This window comes from Lampetra fluviatilis, chromosome 69 (assembly GCF_964198595.1).
Source record: "Lampetra fluviatilis chromosome 69, kcLamFluv1.1, whole genome shotgun sequence".
Classification (NCBI taxonomy): domain Eukaryota; kingdom Metazoa; phylum Chordata; class Hyperoartia; order Petromyzontiformes; family Petromyzontidae; genus Lampetra; species Lampetra fluviatilis.
In genome coordinates this window covers 473,237-493,135 of record NC_136343.1, presented here as the reverse complement: position 1 = coordinate 493,135, position 19,899 = coordinate 473,237, and the positions used below count along the sequence as shown (strand labels likewise).

The following is a 19,899-nucleotide window of genomic DNA, read 5'->3' as shown; positions in this document are numbered from 1 at the left end:
AAGCGCGGGACCCGCGGCTCGGGACCCGATCGGACGGATCCAGGAGGACGTCGGCTGCGCCTTCCCGGGCCTAAACGACGAGCAGCTGAGACAGACCCAGCAGCGAGATCCGGATCTGGCGGCGGTGGAGGCGGCACTGCGAGAGAAGAAGGATGCACTACCAGGGCCCTGGAGCGGTTTGTATGCCCGGTTGTGTGTAGAAAACGGGGTGGTGAGGGAACTGGCCGACGCTGGGCGGCCGGGGTGCATCTGCGTTCCCGCCCATGTGCGACCCCAACTACTACGACTGGTACACGACCACCCGCTCGGGGGCCATGATGGGGAACGGCGCACCCGGGAGACTCTGCGTCGCCAGTATCTCTGGCCTAAATTGGCGCAAGATGTGGCCGCCTGGGTGCAGGGCTGCCGGGCCTGTCACCAGTGTGGGCAAAAGCCGGCGAGGTACCAGGTACCCCTGAGGCCGTTCCGAGTCAGTCGGACGAATCAGTTGGTCGGAATCGACCTGCAGGGGCCCTTTCCACGATCCCACCGGGGCAACCGATATATTCTCGTAGCGGTGGAGTACTTCACCCGCTACCCCGTGGCGGTGGCTATCCCGGATAAAACAGCCCTCGTAGTGGCCCGGGCCTTCGTGGAAAACTACGTACTTAAGTGCGGGATCCCCGAACGAGTCATTACCGACCAGGGTAGTGAATTCGAGGCCGAACTATTCCAGGCGCTGTGCCGAGAGTTCGGGATCCAGAAGGACCGAACCACGGCGTATCACCCCCAGGCGAACGGGATGGTAGAGAGGATGAACCAGACTCTGGCCGGGAAGCTTAGACGCATGGCGGCCGCGAATCAACAGGACTGGGACGAACACCTCCCCTATGCCCTGTTCGCCTACACCACCGCCGTTCACACATCTACAGGACAGACCCCGTTCCTAATGATGTTTGGTCGCGAGTCTCGTCTGCCCGCAGATCTGCTGTTCGGTGTCCCTCCGCCGCAACGGGAGGAAGGGAGCCACCCCGTGGAGCACTTGCTGGAGACCCTGCGAGGGGCCAGGGGCCGAGCCTACCCACACGGAGAGGCCGCGCACCAGCGGCAAGAGCAGGGTGCCCGACCCCGTATGGAGCCCCCCTTCTACACTGCGGGCTCTGAGGTGTGGCTGTACACTCCCCGCGTCGGTGCCGGACAGGTGGGGAAGCTGACCACCTACTGGCGAGGACCCTGGATTGTGAGACGGCAGATCTCACCATGGACGGTGCTGATTCAGGGAGGAGAGAGGGGCCGGGAGATGGTGGTCAACATCCGCCGACTGAAGCCGTGGCGAGCAGCCCCCGAGGGGGGGAGCCCCGCCGTCCAAGTACCCCGAAACCCCGGGGTCCCCCCACCCCCCGTGCCCGGGGGCCTCGCGCAGTATATGGGCCCCACGGAGCCCCGGGCTCCGAGGGGCCCCGGGCGGGGCCGGGGGCGACGAGGACGGCGACCCTTAAACCCCACCGCCTCTGAGTTTGTTCCCCAGCCCGCAGGTGCCAGAGACCGAGGGGAGCCGTTGGAATGGAGGAGGAGACCACCGCCGGAGCCCCAGGAGACGGAGCCGCCACCCCCGAGGCCAGCCACAAGGGCCGGGCGAATCCCGCGGACCCCGCGGCGATACCTCGTGGGGGCAACCCAGGCGAGGTGCTCCAGTCAACCCGGGACGGGGACTGGCACCCCGGGGGGCTATGTGGTGCCACAGCGACGGGGCCGCTCTGCCGAGCCAGGGAGCCGCCCGGCTTCCACCGCCGCACTGCCCCCCATCACCCCCCCACATAAACACGCACCCGCACCCACGTAGGGCCTCGTGGTCGGGTCACCTACCCTGAGTTTTCACCCGAGGGCCCCCTAGGGGGGTTACCCCACGGTTTCTCAGGGCCAGGGAATTGGACAGGACCCTTCCCAGGCCAAGTAACACTGCGGCGCCGTGGGCGGATTTGAGATCGCACGACCACGGCGAGCTCAGAGAGCCCCGCAGTTAGAAACGCATACAAACACAAACACGGGTCAGCAGGGCAGATAGCTGGGATCAGGACCCGGGACGACTGATTGGTCGAAAGGTCAAAGGCCGGCGGGATCGCAAAAGAGCGGGAAATCCTAGGCTCAGGATTGGTCGAGAGACCAAGGCGGTCGGGACGGGGGCGCCTAGCCTTTGATGTGAATAGTTTAAAAGAAAACACAGGGGCAGTAGGGAACTCTTCTGGAGTTTGGACACGGAGTCGGCGACGATGGAGTCATCGGGCGAGCCGCTAGATTGTCTGCAGGACGATCTGAGCGCCGCAAGGTCACCAGGGACTACAGACGGTATCGTGTTGCGCGCCTTACAACACCTCAGAGCGGAGAGTAGGATCCGTGGGAGAGGGTTAGTTCGGGGTAAGGACGAGTAGGAAAGCGGTTTAGCAGAGAGCGCGGCATAGAGTAGGGCTGCACGCCACCAAAGAGTGGGTTAGGAGCGCCTTGCTGGCCCGCACACACACACGGGTGGCTCGGTGGGTTAACAAGGGCCAATAAAATCTCGAGCGTAGTAACGGAACCGTGTTGTTGGGTGTTTTTGAACGTGGTATTAGCGTGCACTGCATTCGCGGGTGTGTGGTCGTTGTATGCATAAAGGCCGTGGTCTCTGTACGATTGTGCGGGTACGGAGGTGTGTGGGTTAACGCCCGGGGAGAGCACTTTTGTGTGTTGGCGTGACTACGCAGCCGTGTGAGAGGAGAATCGTCCTTGTACGATACTTGTGTTGACGTGCACGCGCGAGTGGGGGAGGGGACGAGTCGTCGTGTCGGCGTGTGCCCCGCTTGCGTGTGCTCGTTACTTGCGTAAGCTCTCGGCGTGCGTAATCGGCGTACCCCAGGAGCGCGATCGTAACGTGAGCGGCCAGAGCGGTGCAAGAGTGGGTATCGCGTGTGGAGCTGTATGTGTGTGCGCGTACGTTCGCTCCGTGTATGATACAGGTGTGCGATCACAACGTGAGTGCTCCGTGGTGAGTGGGTGCCGCGGGGAGCTGTGTGCGTGAGTGCGCGTACATTCGTTACGTGGCGGATACGGATGCGCATTGGTAACGTGCCGCACAGGGCTATAGACGGGCACACGCTCGCAGTGTGCGAGAGCTGTACGTAGCGGTGTAAAGAGGGGGAGTGTGGCGTTTGAGTGATGATGCTGTGCGCACGTATGCTCGCAGCGTGGGAGCGCGGCGCGAGGCTGTAACAGTAGGGGCGTCGCGTTCGAATGCCGGCGAAACCGTAGCAGGTAATAGGGAGGTGGGGTAACGTAAACGAAATAGGGGATGGAGGCGGGAGGGACCTCGGGGGCTAGCGACCCCCACACTTGCAGCGGCTACAGGTCCACTTTTAAGACGACAAACCCAGGAACCGTGGGGGGGGGGTGCGGGAGGAGTGGGCTGTTGGGAGTTGTTTGTGGGAATCGTCGTTACGTTGCGTTGGACACCGCGACGGGTGGCCCTGGGTAGACGAGATCGTCCCCCAACACGTGGACACGACTGTGAGTTGGAGGTACAGACGCTGTCTTCACCCTTGCAGTATTGGGAGTTTGTTCAGGGCGCTGTTTTGTTTTCGGTTTCGTCTGTAAAACGGCGGTAGTTGTTTGTTTTTTTTCCGCTAATTTATCTTCGCTTCGTTATTGTTCCCTGTGCTTACGTTGTCGTTTTTGTTATTTTGGAGATTCCCCCCCAGCCCCAGGTCACTCTTGCAAATGAGACTCCTGTACTGGTCTCTCGAGTTCTACACCCGGTTACAGACGATACACTTGAACTCACTCACTCAATCATTTACCACTCACCTACCCTCTCACTCACTCACTTAACCACTGACCCACTCAGCCACTCACTCACCCACCATCTCAATCACCCATGCACTCAATCGATCACTCACTAATCTACTCACTCATGCACTCAACAATTTACCCAATCACATACTCTCTCACTTACTCAAACACGCCACCGATCCACTGACCCATTCACTCACTCACTCACTCACCCACAAACCATCTCCCACGTCTACCCACCTACTCACTCACCCACCATCTCACCCAATCAACCATGCCTTCACTCAATCATTCAATCACCCATAATCTCTGTTAATTAGCTACTTACTCACCCAAGCACTCGCTCCCCATGCCACTCACTCTTACAAATTAGACTCCTATCCTTGTGTCTTGAGTTATCGCCCCGGTTAAACACAATAAACGAAAATAACAGCCCGAGCTACAAATACGTTACAGAGACGTTACCATGATGATGGTGATAGTGGTGGTAATAATGGTGAAATGGTGATGATGGTAGTGGTGTTGATCATGGTAGTAATGATGGTAGTGATGGTGGTGATGATGACGGTGGTAATGGTTGTGATGATTATAGTAAGAATGGTGATAATCGTGGTGGTGATGTGGGCGGTGATACTCAATGATGATAATGATGGTGGTGGTGGTGATCATGATGGTGGTGGTGATGACAGTGGTGGTAATAATGATGGTGCTGAGGAAGATGGTGGTAATGGTCGTGATGGTGATGGTGGTTTTCACGGTGAGGATGATAGTGATGATAATGGTGATGATGGTCGTGATGGTGGATGTGATAATGGTGATGATTATGGCCGTTTTTGTGGTGTTGATGATCGTAATGATGGTGATGATTGTGATTATTGTGATGGTGGTTGGAAGAATGGTGATGGTGATGTGGGTGCTGATAGTGATGATGATAATGATGGTGGTGATCATGGTGGTGGCAATGATGATGGTGGTGATCATGGTCGTGGTGTTAGTCTTGGTATTGATGGTGATGAGCTTGATGGTGGTCGTGATGATGCTGATGGTAAATTTGACGGTGGTGATGACAGTGATTGTGATGGTAATTTTGACGGTGGTGATGACAGTGATTGTGATGATGGTGGTGATGATGTTAATAGTGGTGATGATGGTTATGGCGATGATGGTCATAATGATGGTGATGTTGATAGTGGTGATGATAGGTAATGATTATGATGATGGTAATGGACGTCATAATGGTGATAATTATTGTGGTGTTGATGGTGGGTTGATGGTGGTGATGGTGTTGTTCGTGGTAGTGGTGATGATGGGGATAATGATGTTGATGATGATGTTGCTGATTATAGTGATGATGATGGGGTGATGGTTATGATGATAGTAATGATGGTGGTGATGATGTTGGTGATTGTGATTATGATGGTTTTGGTGGTGTTGATAGTAATGATGATGGCGATGATGATGTTGGTGATGCTGTTGGTAATGATGGTGATGATGATTATGATGCTGGTGGTATTGATGGTGATGATGACAGTAATGATAATAGGGTGATGATGATGATGATGTTGGTGATGGTGGTGAATCGCAGGGATGAGGAGGCGTGGTGACGCGAGCGCGCACTGCAGCTGAAGGAGTGGCCACACGAACCTGCGATTTTTACTGCACCAGCGACATCGTTCATGCACGCCAACCTGACCCTCACCCTCCCCCCTCACTCTACCCTTCCACGCTCACCTCACCCTCTTCTCACCATCCCCCCTCTCTTTTTCTTGGGTTTCTTGGGTTTCTTGGGTTTCTATCTCTCCGCAACCTCAGCATGCACGACTCAGATCCACGATCTTCAATCGATCATTGCAATACACCACCCACATCCCAGGGTAGAGAGGCTGCAAGAATCTCTGCCGAACCTTGTGGATCACCTCCATGGAGTCGGCGCGGTAAAACGCCAGGAGCCCCCCCTCCCAGTGCAGGTGAAGCCCGATTCTGCGGAGGAAGGGGGCCCCCTTAACTGACAGTGCAGTCTTCACTCCACCATGAAACACTGAGAAGCTGTCGTCATATTTCTCTAAACACCAGGACGTGTCGCTCCCTCCCAGCAGCTGTGCAACACCACCCCCTTTCCGTGGGATCGTCCCGTACGTGACTCCAACCCGCCACGACTCCGCGTCCCCCACGTCCACCTCCCAGTAGTGGTGGCCTGACGAGAAGCTCTCACAGCACAGGGCTTGTGCACAGCAATCAAACCGGTGTGGGTGATCGGGGCGATCCTGGAAGTCACTGGTCCGCGTCACTGTCCTGAGATCCGAGGAGATCTGGAGTTGGTCATAAGCTGAGATTGTGTCCAGAGTCGGTGAGCGTCCGTCTGTGATGACAGCGATGACAACATCACTACAAACCACCGTCATCATCCATCATCAACATCACCAACCATCTTCACCATCAACAATAGCATCACCATCGCCAACCATTCTCGCCATCAATATCAATGACAACAACATATACATCACCATCACCACCATCATCACCACTATGAACATCAACATCATCACTATTAACAACATCACAACCATCATCACCACCACTAGCACCATCACAAATAATCACCACCACCATCACGACCATCATCTGGACCATCACCACTATCCCCATCACCACCATCTCTAACATCTTCATCACCATCACCAACCCAAAAAACATCATTATAACCACCATAACCAATATCATCACTACTGTGCCGTCAGCAAAACCATCACAACCATCACCATCATTACCATCACCACGACCATCACTGCCATTACCACGACCAGCACCATCACTCACCAATATCATCACCATTCCCATCACTCACGTCACCAACATCAAGATAATTACCAACAGCAACAACTGCCATTTGCTACTAAGTGGCAGTGACGTCACCACAGCACTTGTGCCAGGCTATGTGCACGTTGAGGCCACGTGAAGTGTAGAACGGCCACTGGCAGGAGGTCATGGGGTAGTCCCAGGTGCCATTGGTCGACTGAGATGACTGGCCGATGCACCACTGTCATTGCCACCATCCTCATCATGATCACTATCACCATCATTATGACCATTACCAGCATCAGGAACTCATTTGAGGTTGAAACTGCCTAGCAGAGGCCGAGGACTGGATCAGATAAAACCTGCCACTGATGTTAGCCATGGCGGGTAATCAAACCCAGGTAACTGGGTTCGTAGTGCAGTGTGCTAACCACTATGCCACCACTCCCCCCACGCACAAATGCACAGACACATTCACAGGCACACACTCCACTTCAACATAACAATTACCCCTGACTCGTAATGCTGATTATTTACACAAGAACGCCACACTGAGTCTCGTGGCTGTGTTCAGTAGGGTCCTGGAATGGGCTGTGAACAAAGACCAAGATCCCCTGTGTAGCCTCAACAGATCATTGGGGCAAGTGCTGTTAGCGAGCATCTATGATGACCAGCAGGGCACATGAGGAGGTGGGTGGCCAGCACCACGCCCGACCACCTTTGTCTCTCTAGTGGCGATTTTGTTCACATCGCATCAAGTTCCATGATGTAAACAAAGATACATATTCCCGTTGTTGCCTTAACAGACTGTCGGGGCAAATCAGCACCTTTGAAAGCTGGCACGACACATAAGGGGCTGGGTTTGCCAGGACTACGCCTGGTCACCTTTGTCTCCCTAGTGGTGATGTTTACACAACTCCAGGTAATTATTTTAGGCTGAATCGACCTCGTGCACACACACACGGTGATCATTTATTGTGAAGATGGCCCCATCACCCATGTTTCACACTGAAGAACTCACACAGGAATTTGGTCACAGTTTCCTCGGTGCGTTTAAGCGAGGCAATGTCCTCTTGGCTGGGAGCTGAGGGTGGAGCTGCTGTAGCCCACCATGTCCTGTGAAAGCAGATCAGACACGGCCACTTTCACACATAGATTAACATCACTCACAGGATCATCACAGCTCCATCACATAGATACACATCACACAAAGCATCACGACTCACATCACAATCATTCACAGCATCACAACATACAGCATGATCACTCCCAGCATCATCACAATCAGCACCACCACTCCCAGCATCATCACACACACAGCATCCCCACACACAGCCAGTGTCTCACTGCCCACGCCTCGCACTCAGTCCCATGTTGTCGTGTATCGAGACGTGCGTGAAAGTCGTCTGTACCTGCGCGTCTCCTCCAGGTGCCCCTGTGGGAGAGAGAGATGTGCATTACTGTGACTCTGCCTCCATTCCCATGGGATCAGTGGATTTCCCACTGCAACACCGCGGGTGGAATATACACCACAAAGTCTTGGCTTATGACCTCATGAGCACCAATACTGAGTTACAATGCAAGGACCGGGCAGAAACTCAGGCTGTGCGTGACAAAGCGCAGTCGATGTGAAAACCTCATTCAGGAGCCTCAACACTGACGCTGCCGAGGGCTCTGTGCAAATAGCGACACCGGAGACTCATCGCTCACCTGCAGGAAGGCGAGCGAGTCCCTCTCCTGTGCTAGGCCCTCCAGACGAGTGGCTGCTGCCTGGAGCTCGCCGATCTCGTGCTGGAAGTGAGCGATGTTCTTCTCGATCTGGGTCAGCAGCTCGCGCTCCTTCATAGACGCACGAGCCAGAGCCACCTTCTCGTCCTCGTCCAGAGCTGCTCTCATGCGGGCGAACTCGCCATTGATTCGCTGCCTCACCCCGGTCATCGATCCCTGACAGGGCGTGTGATTTGGTTTTATTAAATAATTAACAAAGGAGTTAATCTCGCAATAGTTGATCTAAGTCTTAGGGAGGTGGCGTTAACACCTCTCTTTCCTGAATCATAAATGGAAAAGCGTATGTGGCCACAACGCAAACTATGGGCAATAAAGTAAACCTATAGCGACCCATAGATAAACCTCGCGATCCATAGAGATACATAGATACTCAGATATAGAGACCCATAGAGAAACAGAGACACATGAAGACAAATATAGATGCATATCGACCCATTTGAGTCAATATAGGGCAGTGTGACTGGTCATACAACCCAAACTATGGACTGTATACTAAACCCAAGGAGACACTCAGAGATACATAGAGACCCATCGAGACCCATAGAGATGCATTAACGTAAATCCACAGTATTGCCACTGTGGCCATGCAACCCACACAATGGGAGACGTTGTGACCTGTAACCCCTGTGACCTGATGGAGGATGAACCCCTCCTGTGCATCACAGCCTCGGTAGCCAATGAACAATACAATTGTCATCTATCATAACCCTGCAAATTACACAGGACTCAATCGCAAATATTACATCACAAATCTGAGAAAAATAAGGAATTTAAATACTAATTAAATATGAACCCCATCTTTTCGGATAGTTGTGCAAGGTGTGTGTAATGCGAGCAGATTGAAAAAGCAAAAGGTCATAATTAAAGCTGCCTGTTCAGCAACGCTTCCAAGCTGTATTCCTACCACAAAACAAGCCCAGCTGGGACTAAACACGAGAGCTGGGTTTCGTGACTGGGCAGTGATAAGATCGGTGCACCGGTGAGAATGGACATGCAACTTGGTGACCTTACCTCGAAGTGTCTCTGTGCTTTGTTGGATACTCTTTTTTAATTCAAATTAACTTTTATGCTCACATAACACATTTCAGTATACTGAATGTGAGTGTACTTTGTGAAAAGGTTACGTGAATATGCACATTGTACAAAGCACACTGCGTGCATTCAGTGTATTGCGTGGTTATGGCTTTACATATATTTCTCGCTACTGATGTTAGTCATCGCTGGGAGATGATCTCAGGTGACTTGGGTTCATAGCACAATGCGATACATATTGTAAACATATATAATGTGAACCCTGCCACCAATGTATTGGATAACAGGTATGTGCCACCTCATCTGGCCAGAATAGACAGATATGTAACAAAAGATGAAGTGGCAGTTCACATGGGGATATTGGTCTCCCATCCTAAGAATGTGGAATTTTTACGACTGATCCAGTTCCTCATTGGAGATGACAACCACTTATTTGCTCGTCCTGGGTATTGAGGCACATTGACCGTTGTGTCTTTAGTCCCACGATGTGTTCAGAGCCAATGGAAGTCCACGTGAATGAATGGAGTTGTCCTCCATCACAACCCCTACTCAGGGTGGAGTCACGGGGTCACAGTCCGGCCCAGATGCGGTACCTGCACGTCCCTGCGAGCGGCCTCCATCCGCTTTATGGACTCCTTCGCCTTCCTCCTCTTCTCCTCCACCGCCAGCGTCTCCTCTCCCACTTGTTTCTGTGAGAGACGTCACCAGGGGAGACTCCACTCACTCTCTGAGCGCCCCCTCTCACCCCCACTCCACACAGACCCCTCCACAGTGACGGTCCCATCTCCAGGCTGCAGCGGCCCCTGTGCAGTGATGGATACTGGGTGAGCAAGCGCTGCAGGGAACCAATTTTATGAGGAGCTCAAACGCCTCCTGGATCATTTTGTGTTTAGTTGTCATTCCCCCACACCTCCGATGAGCACGGTTGCTACGTTTGGTGCGAAATAAGTTCTGCATACATATACTTGGCTTAGCACACGCAGGAGCCAAAGCCTGTGGAACCACCTGAGTCGTGGGCGGGGCTACCTGAGCAGTGGGTCGGGCTCTGAGTAGTGGGGGGAAAGGCGCCGCAAGATGTTAATGTAACTTGCCTGGCGTACAGCAGTGACGTGGTTTTGATCCCGACCCTGACACCTGAATATTTGGAATTTGTTCTCCCCATGGTTATGTAGTGACTTGTAGCGTCATTACTGTGTACACACACACACGTACATGTATGACGTCACCATCCGGCACAGAAGAATTCCCTCATCAAAACACTACACCATAGGGCCCACTGCATTTCCGACCAACACCACCTTGCCAGTGAACTGGAATACATACACCAGGCCCATAATATGAATGGATATTTGGACCGCATTATTCGCAAAGCTATTTCTCCAACCATGGAGAAACAACCCCCTGAGACGCTGACCAAAACCATCACATTACCATACATAGCAGGCGTCACCAAAAATATTTCCAAAATCTTAAACAAACACAAGATCCAGGTCCGATTCAATACGTACACAAAATCCGTGATCTAATCCCATCTGTGAAGGATTTCATTCCTGACATGCAATATCCTGGAGTCTACAAACTAAGTTGCACTTGTGGTGATTGTTACATTGGGGAAACGAAACGACATATATCGGACCGTGTTCGCGAGCACAAGGCAGACCTGAAACATGGTAGAACTAACTCCACTGTGGCTGACCACTGCTATAACGCTGTGGGCTCTCATGATATTGTATTTTTCCAAGATCAAGGTACTTTGCAAACCGTCAGGCTACTATCTAAGGTTTCTTCATGAAGCCATCCAGATATATAAGCAGACAAAACTTCAACCGAGAAGATGGATACAAATTGAGCAATTACTGGAAGGATGTTATTAACCAGGTAAAAACTTAAATGCTTTATTGTGTTTCCTTCATATCCGCATCTCCTTTTGCTCTTGCTTTTGCGTTTGACCTTTGATCCCTTCTAGCTGCTCTTCACTCGGTAGCCCTCCACTCCTCCTACCCCAAACTCCCCCCTTCTGTCTCTCCTCCCTGCCCCCCCCCCCCCCCCCACTTCAGCAGTTGTTTATTGCTGTGGTTGTCCCACCTGATGACGGACGCTTGTGTTGCGCCTAAAATGTCGTGATTTAATTTATTCTTTTTTATACCTACGTGACTTTACTGAAAGAACCAAAAAGTATGGATCCCTGCAGTCACGAAAACTTCAAATCTCGATTACACACACACATGACGTCATCCCATCTGGAGGCAGGAATGACGTCAGGGCCGGTTCAGGGGATCTGGTGGCCGTGGGTGAGGGCCACGGGGGTTGCGTGAGGCCGTGACACTCGGAATGAACCCGGCTGGACACGTTACCGTATCAAGGTGGGTCAGGGGGCCCCGGGGCCACCTTGGGGGCCACGTGGACAGCAGAGGAGCTTCTCAAGAGTTCTCGAAGGTGGGCGCGGTCGGGGTGTGGCCCGGACACGCCAAGGCGGATATAAGCAGATTCCTCACCGGGTTCAGGGCTGCTCGTGTCAAGAGAGAAGATGCATCGTGAAGACGCCTCGTGAAGAAGAGTCAAGCCTCCAGTCAGCGGACTAGCCAGTAGCCTTTCTGGCTGGGTCACGCTAGTTGTATCTGAGAGTCCGTGTTAGTGAGTGATGATGTGTGTTAGTTAGAATAGGTCGGTGGTCACCACCCTATGTTAAGTGTAAGTTGAGTTAATAAATAGTGTTGCCTCCCAAGACGTTGTGTGCACATATTTTGAGCCCATTACATATGGTGCCAGAAGTGGCAAAAGTTAAGGTGCAATGACCACACGCCATAGGCAACCTGCGAGGCACTTCTTGGGAGAGGAGGACGACAATGGAGCTCTCGTCCTGCCGACAGCCCCGGGAATGGCAGCCCCGGAGAGCACAGCCGACGTGACACCGGCGGTGGAGCAGCGCGGTGCGGTCCGACCAGCGAACCCGTCTCTGGCCGACCATCGCCGGAAGACAAGCGTCCGCCTAGCGGAGTTGCTGGGTGCCGCGGCAGAGCTGGTTGCCAAACTCGACGTCGGCTAGCCATCGACAGAGGAACCGGGGCCGGGACCATGTGGCGATGCCGCTGCCACGGCTGTGGTCCGGTCACGTGAATTTCCCGCCATGCCAGCGGGCCACGCGGCAGCCATTTTGGTGGGAACGCACGGCGAGGAGGCCGCCATTTTTGCTCACCCACCAGCCATGCAGCGGGACGTCCCTGCGCTGCATCGCCGACTCCCCTTCATGCGAGAGTTCACAGCGGCTGGCGAGGATTGGGAGGGGACTGACGAGGAAGCATTGAAGGCACTCCCCACGTGTCTGGATGACGTGTTGGGGGATTTTTGCACCATTCCACCTACACGGCGCTCCACACTGGCGTTGGCCTTCAAGGAGATGGCCACCATTTACGACCTGCCGTTCACTGTCCGGAACAGGTTCGTGGAATGACGGCGGGAGGAATCCGAGTCGCTCCTCGCCTTCAGAAGTGCCCTCTTGTCGCTGGCTCAGGCCGCGTTCCTGAAACTTCAGCCAACAGGTGTCGACTCCCTGGTGATGGACCTGTTGTTGGGGCTGGCTAAGGAGCTGAACGTCGCCCTGCCCGCGTCCGAGGACGATGATCCGACATCCCTCGTGATCGCGCGATGTATCCAGTCCCACCTCGGGTTGAAGAAGCGCTCAGGCCTCGTGGCTTGTGCTACACCGGAAGGTGGGACGTCCGAGGAGGACGAGTCCGCCCCTGTTTGCGCCACCGTGCGCGGCGCCGGGAGCCAGAGGCATGCTGCCGAGCGCCAAGGGACGCACGACCGTCCTCCACATTTGCCTCCCTGATAGGGCTCCACTCGCAGCATCTGCTTCAACTGCGGGCGGCCGGGACACGTCGCTGTGGAGTGCCGGTCGCCATGTCGAGGACGCCCTGGGTAGTCGTCCTCGTCTCCTCACCTTTCTTCGGCTTCAAAGGGTCCCCAGGCGAGTCGCGGTGCACCACACATTCGGCCCTCGTTCCCACCTCACCCATTTTTCGATCGTGTTGATTCGTGTACGGTCGTTACTCCTTCGCGTCGGATCGTGCCGCGCGGGGGTTACGCCGCGTCGAGTGAGAATTGGGACTTCGGGCACGCACAGTGGTCGCAGTTGTCCCGTCGAGTCGTGGCCACGGCCGTCGGGTCATCTACGGTCGTCGGTACCATTCAGGGAATTTATGTGCGGATCCTCACTGACTCCGGCGCCTCCGTCACCATTGTTTCAGAATTGATTTTTTATATATTGCCGGCCCATTGCCGTCTATTACGTCCCGTTCTCGTTCCATATTTTGTGGCTAGAGGGGGTTCGCTGGGAATTTTGGGACAGATTGTCGTGGCGGTTTCCATCAGCAGCATTTCATTGCGGGGGCCCTTCCTGGTTTCCGATTCCCTGGCGGTGCCGTATCTGTTAGGGACAGATTTCCTTGGAAAAATGCCTCTCAAAATCTTGACTGACCACAGGTGTCTGGAGTTGCCTTCGGGGTGATGGATAGCATTCTTATCGTCGCCCAATGACACGGCCAAGGCTGTGCGTCGGTACAGGCGCTTGTTACCGATATGGTTCCCCCAGGGGACAGATGCTCGCCCCCCTCCGGTTGCACAAGCCACTTGCTCGCGATGCCACCGAGGGGGGTATTGTGCTAACGCCCACAAATAAAGCGGCCCCAGCGGCGATGGCACTTGTGGGGGCGCAGACGTTGGTGTCTCGGGATCGCCAGCCCTTTATTCAGGTGTTGAATGTTGGCTCGGACGTGTTTGTCATTCAGGTGGGTACGGTACTCGCTCACGCATCAGCTGTGGTGGTACAGCAGACTATGTTGCAGGACCTTTCCCACGGTCAGAGGACCGCGTTGCGGGCTTTGCTGGTAGAATTCGGGGATGTGTTCAGTCACGGGAAATTTGATCTGGGTCGTACCACCCTTTTGAACCACCATATTGATACCGGTGACTCCGCCTATTCGACAAAACCCCTACCGGCTGAGCCCGGCCGAGAAGGAACACGTGCAAATCACGGTCGACGAGATGTTGGCCGCCGACGTGATATCCCCGTTTCTGGGGTGCCCCGATAGTGCTCGTGAAAAAGCACGACGGGAGTCTTCACTTCTGCGTTGACTTCCAAAAACTCAATAAAGTTTCGGTGGCAGATGCCTACCCCCTGCCCCGTATGGATGACTCGTTGGACACGTTGGCAGGTGCTAAATTATTTTCAATGCTTGACCTCCTTTCGGGGTTCTGGCAGTTGCCTCGATGACTCCTCCCGGCCTAAGACGGCTTTTCAAACGCCGCAAGGCCTGTTTTAATTCAACAGACTTCCGATGGGCTTACACTCCACCCCAGTTACTTTCCAGAGGTTAATGGAGTTGGTCTTGGCAGGACTCCAGTGGGACTCCTGCCTGATTTATTTGGATGATGTAATTGTGTTCGGACGAACGTTTGAGGAACACCTCAGTCGGTTGCGCGCTGTTTTTCTCAAAATGAGGCAGGCTAATCTAAAATTCAAGCCGCAAAAGTGCCATCTATGGCAGAGGTCGGTGCGGTACCTCGGCCACATTGTTAGAGAATCGGGCATCGCGACTGATCCCGAAAAGACTGCGTGTGTGCGCATGTGGCTTACCCCCACGTCTGTGGGTGAGGTCCGCAGTTTTATCGGATTCGTCTCATTATCGTCGTTTTGTGCCCGGGTTCGCCACCATTGCCATGCCTCTCCACGCACTCATGGCGAAAGGGCAGACATTTCATTGGGGCATGGAGGAGGAGGCCGCCTTCGTTGCTCTCCGGGACGGGTTGGTGCACGCCCCTCCCCTGCGGTACCCAGATTTCTCCCTACCCTTCATCCTAGACACCAATGCCAGCAATACAGGCATTGGTGCTGTGTTGTCGCAGATGGTTAACGGTGTCGAGAGGGTGGTGGCGTACGGGAGCAGGGTGCTCTCGCCGGCTGAGCAGCGTTATTGTGTAATGCAGAGGGAGCTGCTCGCAATTGTTTTTTTCGTGCAGCAGTACTGACTCTATTTAAATGGAAGGATGTTTGGGGTGCGCTCCAATCATGCCGCCTTACAATACGCGTTGCGTGTTGACCAGCCTTCGGGACAGTTGTCGCGCTGGTTGGAAATCCTTCAGGATTACTCCTTCCGGGTGTCGCATCATAGAGGGGCCCGGCACACTAACGCCAATGCGTTGTCGCGGCTTCTCTCCGACGTCCGTTGTGCCTGCTTGTTGGGTCCGCTTCGGTGCAAGTCTCCAGAGGTGCAGTCACCTGCTCCCATTGTTGCGGCAGCATCGATGCACTCCCCCAAGACCCCCGTCCCTTGTGATGCTGTCTTAGAGTTGTCCCACTCGGAGTGGGGGCGCCTCCAGAGCGAAGATGCTTCCCTCCTGAAATTGCACCGCCGGGTTGAGGTACCAGGGGATGCCGTGGGCCGGCGCAAGGTCGCTCCAGTGGTCCTCAAGGGGGGCTTGCTGATGTATTGGGACGGCGGGCTGCAGCGTTATAACATCGTGGTGCCTACATGCCTCAGAAGCAGGCTTGTCGTCGCCATTCATGAATGGCTGATACATTTGGGATGGCACAAGACGCTCGCCGCCCTGAAACTCGATTATTTTTGGCTTGGCATGGCGGCGGACGTCGCTAATATTATCAAGGGTTGTGTGCAGTGTGCACGCCGGAAGCTGCCGCCTGTTAAATTCTGCCTGCCCTTGCAGTAGATTAAAGTGTCCTGCATTAATGAGCTGGTGGCTCTTGGTATATTGGGTCCTTTCCCCAGTACGGCCCAGGGGAACAAAAAATTGCTTGTGGGAGTTGAATATTTCTCGTGGTGGCCTGTTGCTTGGCCGCTCCCAAATCAGACGGCCGTCAGTATTGCCGAGGCGTTCCTGCAAGGGTACGTGCTAGACAAGGGCGCCCCAGAGCGCCTCCTTACTGATCAAGGGCAAAAAAATTCTGCCAGCCTGCTGAAGGAGGTGTGCAACCTTCTGGGCACAGAGAAGGTCCGCACCTCGCCCTACCACCCCCAAAAAGATGGGATGGTGGAGAGGCTTAATCGGACCCTGGTTTCGATGTTGAATCACCAGGTCGATGAGTCACACAAAGATTGGGATCTACGCATCCCGGGGGTGCTCGCGGCCTACAGAATGGCTCCCCATGTTTCCACTGGCTACTCGCCCTTCTTCCTGTTGTACGGCCGGGAACCTAACCCCGCCATTGACATTCAGCTTAAAGTGAACCCTTCTAAGGCCAAGGTGGCCATGTCTGATCCCATGCGGTTCAACGTTCAGCACGTCTCCGAGGCGCGCGAGGCCTCTAGGGCACATTCAGCCGCTAGACAGCGGGCCAATGAACGCTTACAGGGTCGTTGGGTGTCGGGCAAGCAGTGGGCCTCTGGGGATGGGGCTTGGCTGCATTGCCCACAGGTGCCTGTCGGCACGTCCCCGAAGTTGTACAAACCCTGGTGGGGGCCGGTCGAGGTTGTGGAAGCCGACCGCCCTCAGTGCGTTAAAATACGGTTCGATCATCGGACTTGGTTCGTTCACCCGTCGCGGCTTAAACCGTTCATTCCACCCCGCCGCGTGCTCCCTCAGGGTGGGTCTGTGGTCCCGCCCTCAGGATCGGAGCTCGTGACCCCCTCCAAGCCATCTGGAGCTGCTCGTCCCGAAGGCCCGCTCCGAGCAGTGAGGCTGCCACCCAGTGGTCCTCTGCCAGCCCTGCCGCCCTTGCCGGAGGGGCCGCGGGCTCCCGCCTGTAAGGGAGTTGCCCCCTCGTCCTCTGGGGTGCTTCGGACCACCTCACCTGGGGGTCCAGCCACAAGGACTCGCTCCCGCACTGCTCGCTTCAAATAACACTTTTACGCGTGCGTAGTGCTCTGCAGTTTTTTTATTTGTTGCGAGCGCGCATGTGTCTTTTTGTGGTTTCACCCACAGGGTTGCCGTTGGGGTTGCCCTGTACCTTTTTCGTGGAATGTGTTTATCATTCCCTGTTGCCATGTTCATGGTTCGTTGTGTGTTCTGTTATATTTGTACAGATGTTCTGGCGGAATTTATTCCCTTCAGTTATTTGTTGTTATTGTTGGGGGCACATGGGTTTTTTTGAGGGGTAATTTGCGGGGGGTTGATGTAGTGACTTGTAGCATCACTAATGTGTACAGACACACACGCACATGTGTGACGTCACTATGCGGGGGAGCGTCACAACTACGCGGGTCTACACACACACACATGACATCCCGTCTGGAGGTGGGAATGACGTTAGGGCCGGTTCAGGGGATCTGGTGGCCGTGGGTGAGGGCCACAGGGGTTGTGTGAGGCCGTGGCACTCTGAGTGAACCCGGCTGGGCACGTTACCGGATCAAGAGGGGGGCCGGGGGCCCCGGGGCCACCTTGGGGGCCACGTGGACAGCAGAGGAGCTTCTCGAGAGTTCTCGAAGGTGGGCGTGGTCGGGGTGTGGCCCGAACACGCCGAGGCGGATATAAGCGGACTCCTAACCGGGTTCGGGGCTGCTCGTGCCAAGAGAGAAGATGCCTCATGAAGACGCCTCGTGAAGAGTCACGCCTCCAGTCAGCGGACTAGCCAGTAGCCCTGCTGGCTGGGTCACGCTAGTTGTATCCGAGAGTCTGTGTTAATGAGTGATGGTGTGTGTTAGTTAGAATAGGTCGGTGGTCACCACCCTATGTTAAGTGTACGTTGAGTTAATAAATAGTGTTGCCTCCCAAGAAGTTGTGTGCGCCTATATTGAGCCCATTACAGTTGCATGGATTTTTCTCCGGGTATTCCGGTTTTCCCTCTACATTTAAAAACGTACGTTGGGAGTATTTGGCTGCAATGAATTTCGACTTGATAAGCCACTTCTTTGAGCTCAGTGAGCTTCACCTGGTAAAATAAAAAATAATTTTAGTAAAATTTTACATGGCACAAGGAAGGGCTGCCATGTCTCTGTTGAGTGTCGGAGAAATTCGGTAGAGAGCATTTTGATGAAAATAAAATACGATCACGAAATACTTGGTCTGTCAAAATCACGCGACATTTCTGGAACGCCAAGTCCAGTGACCCAGTAGCTGCTGTAAAGTGCGGCGCTAAACTGGCACGGACCAGCATGAGGCTACCAAGCGGTGAGCACTACGGCTCACGCAGTCCCAGTCGTTTTACATTTAGTAAACATTTTAGGGAATGCTCCTCTCTACCACAAACTACATTTCTTTTACAAACAACTTCACGAACCACGGTATATGCACTCACGTCGTTTTTAGTAAACATTCTACACATTAAAGTCCTTCAGTTTTATAAAATATACTAAGAGCACATTTATAAATGTGTCATATAACAGGATTGATAATTGTGGTTGTATTATTTCTGTACTATGACAACCTCAGCATATTTTATGTTGAAACAAGGTTAAAATGTGAAGAAACAATGAGCAGCTGAGAGAGGAATGATATTTTACTGGATATTATTATTCAGTTCGTACTGGGAAATTATGTCTTTATGCAGGAGGGGCTCCCGCTCACACACGCAGACCATCTCACCTCCCGAGTCTTGTGCTCGTCCTCCAGCATAGCCACATCGTGACCCTTGTGGTCTCCTGCGATGGTGCAGGTTGTGCAGACCAAGCTCTTGTCCTGTCGGCAGAAAAACTCGAGCTCCTTTCTGTGCGTCTTGCACTTTCGGTCTTCAGGATTCGTGGCTGGAGCCACCAGAATGTGGTCCCTGAACTTCGGGTTCTCCTGATGAGGCTTTACATGAGTCACACAGTAGGAGGTATCACACCTGTAGCAGGTCTTGGAGGCAGCAGTCGTGCCATCGTTGCAGAAGTCACACAAGACCACGGTGGCCATTTTCTCGGCAGCACTGCGCTGCTCCACCAGGTTGGCGAGCGTGAAGTTCTTGTTCAGCTTGGGCCTCTGAGGGAAGGTCACTCGGCAATGTGGGCAGGAGAAGGACTTGGCCGCATCCCAGGCGACCTCCACGCACTCGAGGCAGAACGAGTGGCCGCAGCTGAGCGTGCAGGGACAGCGGAAGGCGTCCAGACAGATGGGGCAGGTCAACTCTCCTTGGGCCTCGCTACCGCTGGCAGCCGCACTCGCCATGGCCCTGTGGCTCCACTTAGAGATGGGCGCTGGCTGTAGCTCAGGCAGTCGCTTGATGGAGCTCAGGCAGTCTCTAGCTATATCTCATGCAGTCTCTGGCTGCGTCTGAGACGCGAAACGAGGAACAAGCTACGTAAATAGGTGACAAGGAAATAGGAAAACTTTCAGTTTGATTTGCATATCACGAGATGTGCCCTGGAATGTGTTGACGTGTGAGTGAGTATAGGGGTGGCTTAAACAATAAGACTCGGATTACCTTGTCTCAAATCCTCATCCTCACTCACCTCATCAGAACTCAACTCACCTAACCTCACCTCAACTCAACTCACCTCACCTCACCTCAACTCACCTCAACTCACCTCACCAACTCAACTTACCTCA

General features: G+C 53.9%; 1 protein-coding gene across 1 annotated transcript; it reads right to left on the bottom strand.

Annotated features, from left to right (window-relative positions):
* Positions 1–5,609: 5,609 nt before the first annotated feature.
* On the bottom strand, positions 5,610–19,518 carry LOC144952663 (E3 ubiquitin-protein ligase TRIM11-like). Its single transcript, XM_078883139.1, has 6 exons — positions 18,958–19,518; positions 10,011–10,106; positions 8,308–8,541; positions 8,010–8,032; positions 7,619–7,713; positions 5,610–6,160 (listed from the first exon to the last, which is right to left on the bottom strand). Exons 1-6 carry the CDS (start codon positions 19,516–19,518, stop codon positions 5,610–5,612), a joined length of 1,560 nt encoding a protein of 519 aa, XP_078739265.1.
* Between the last annotated feature and the right edge of the window lie 381 nt (positions 19,519–19,899).

Bases quoted from the DNA above. Each gene is read 5' to 3' on its own strand.
- LOC144952663 (XM_078883139.1), bottom strand. From the start codon at position 19,518: ATGGCGAGTGCGGCTGCCAGCGGTAGCGAGGCCCAAGGAGAGTTGACC. The intron at 10,107-18,957 runs GTGAGATGGTCT...CGTCTCTCACAG, and splicing joins ACGAGCACAAGACTCGGGAG to AAACAAGTGGGAGAGGAGAC. The intron at 7,714-8,009 runs GTACAGACGACT...CTGCTTTCACAG, and splicing joins CACCTGGAGGAGACGCGCAG to GACATGGTGGGCTACAGCAG.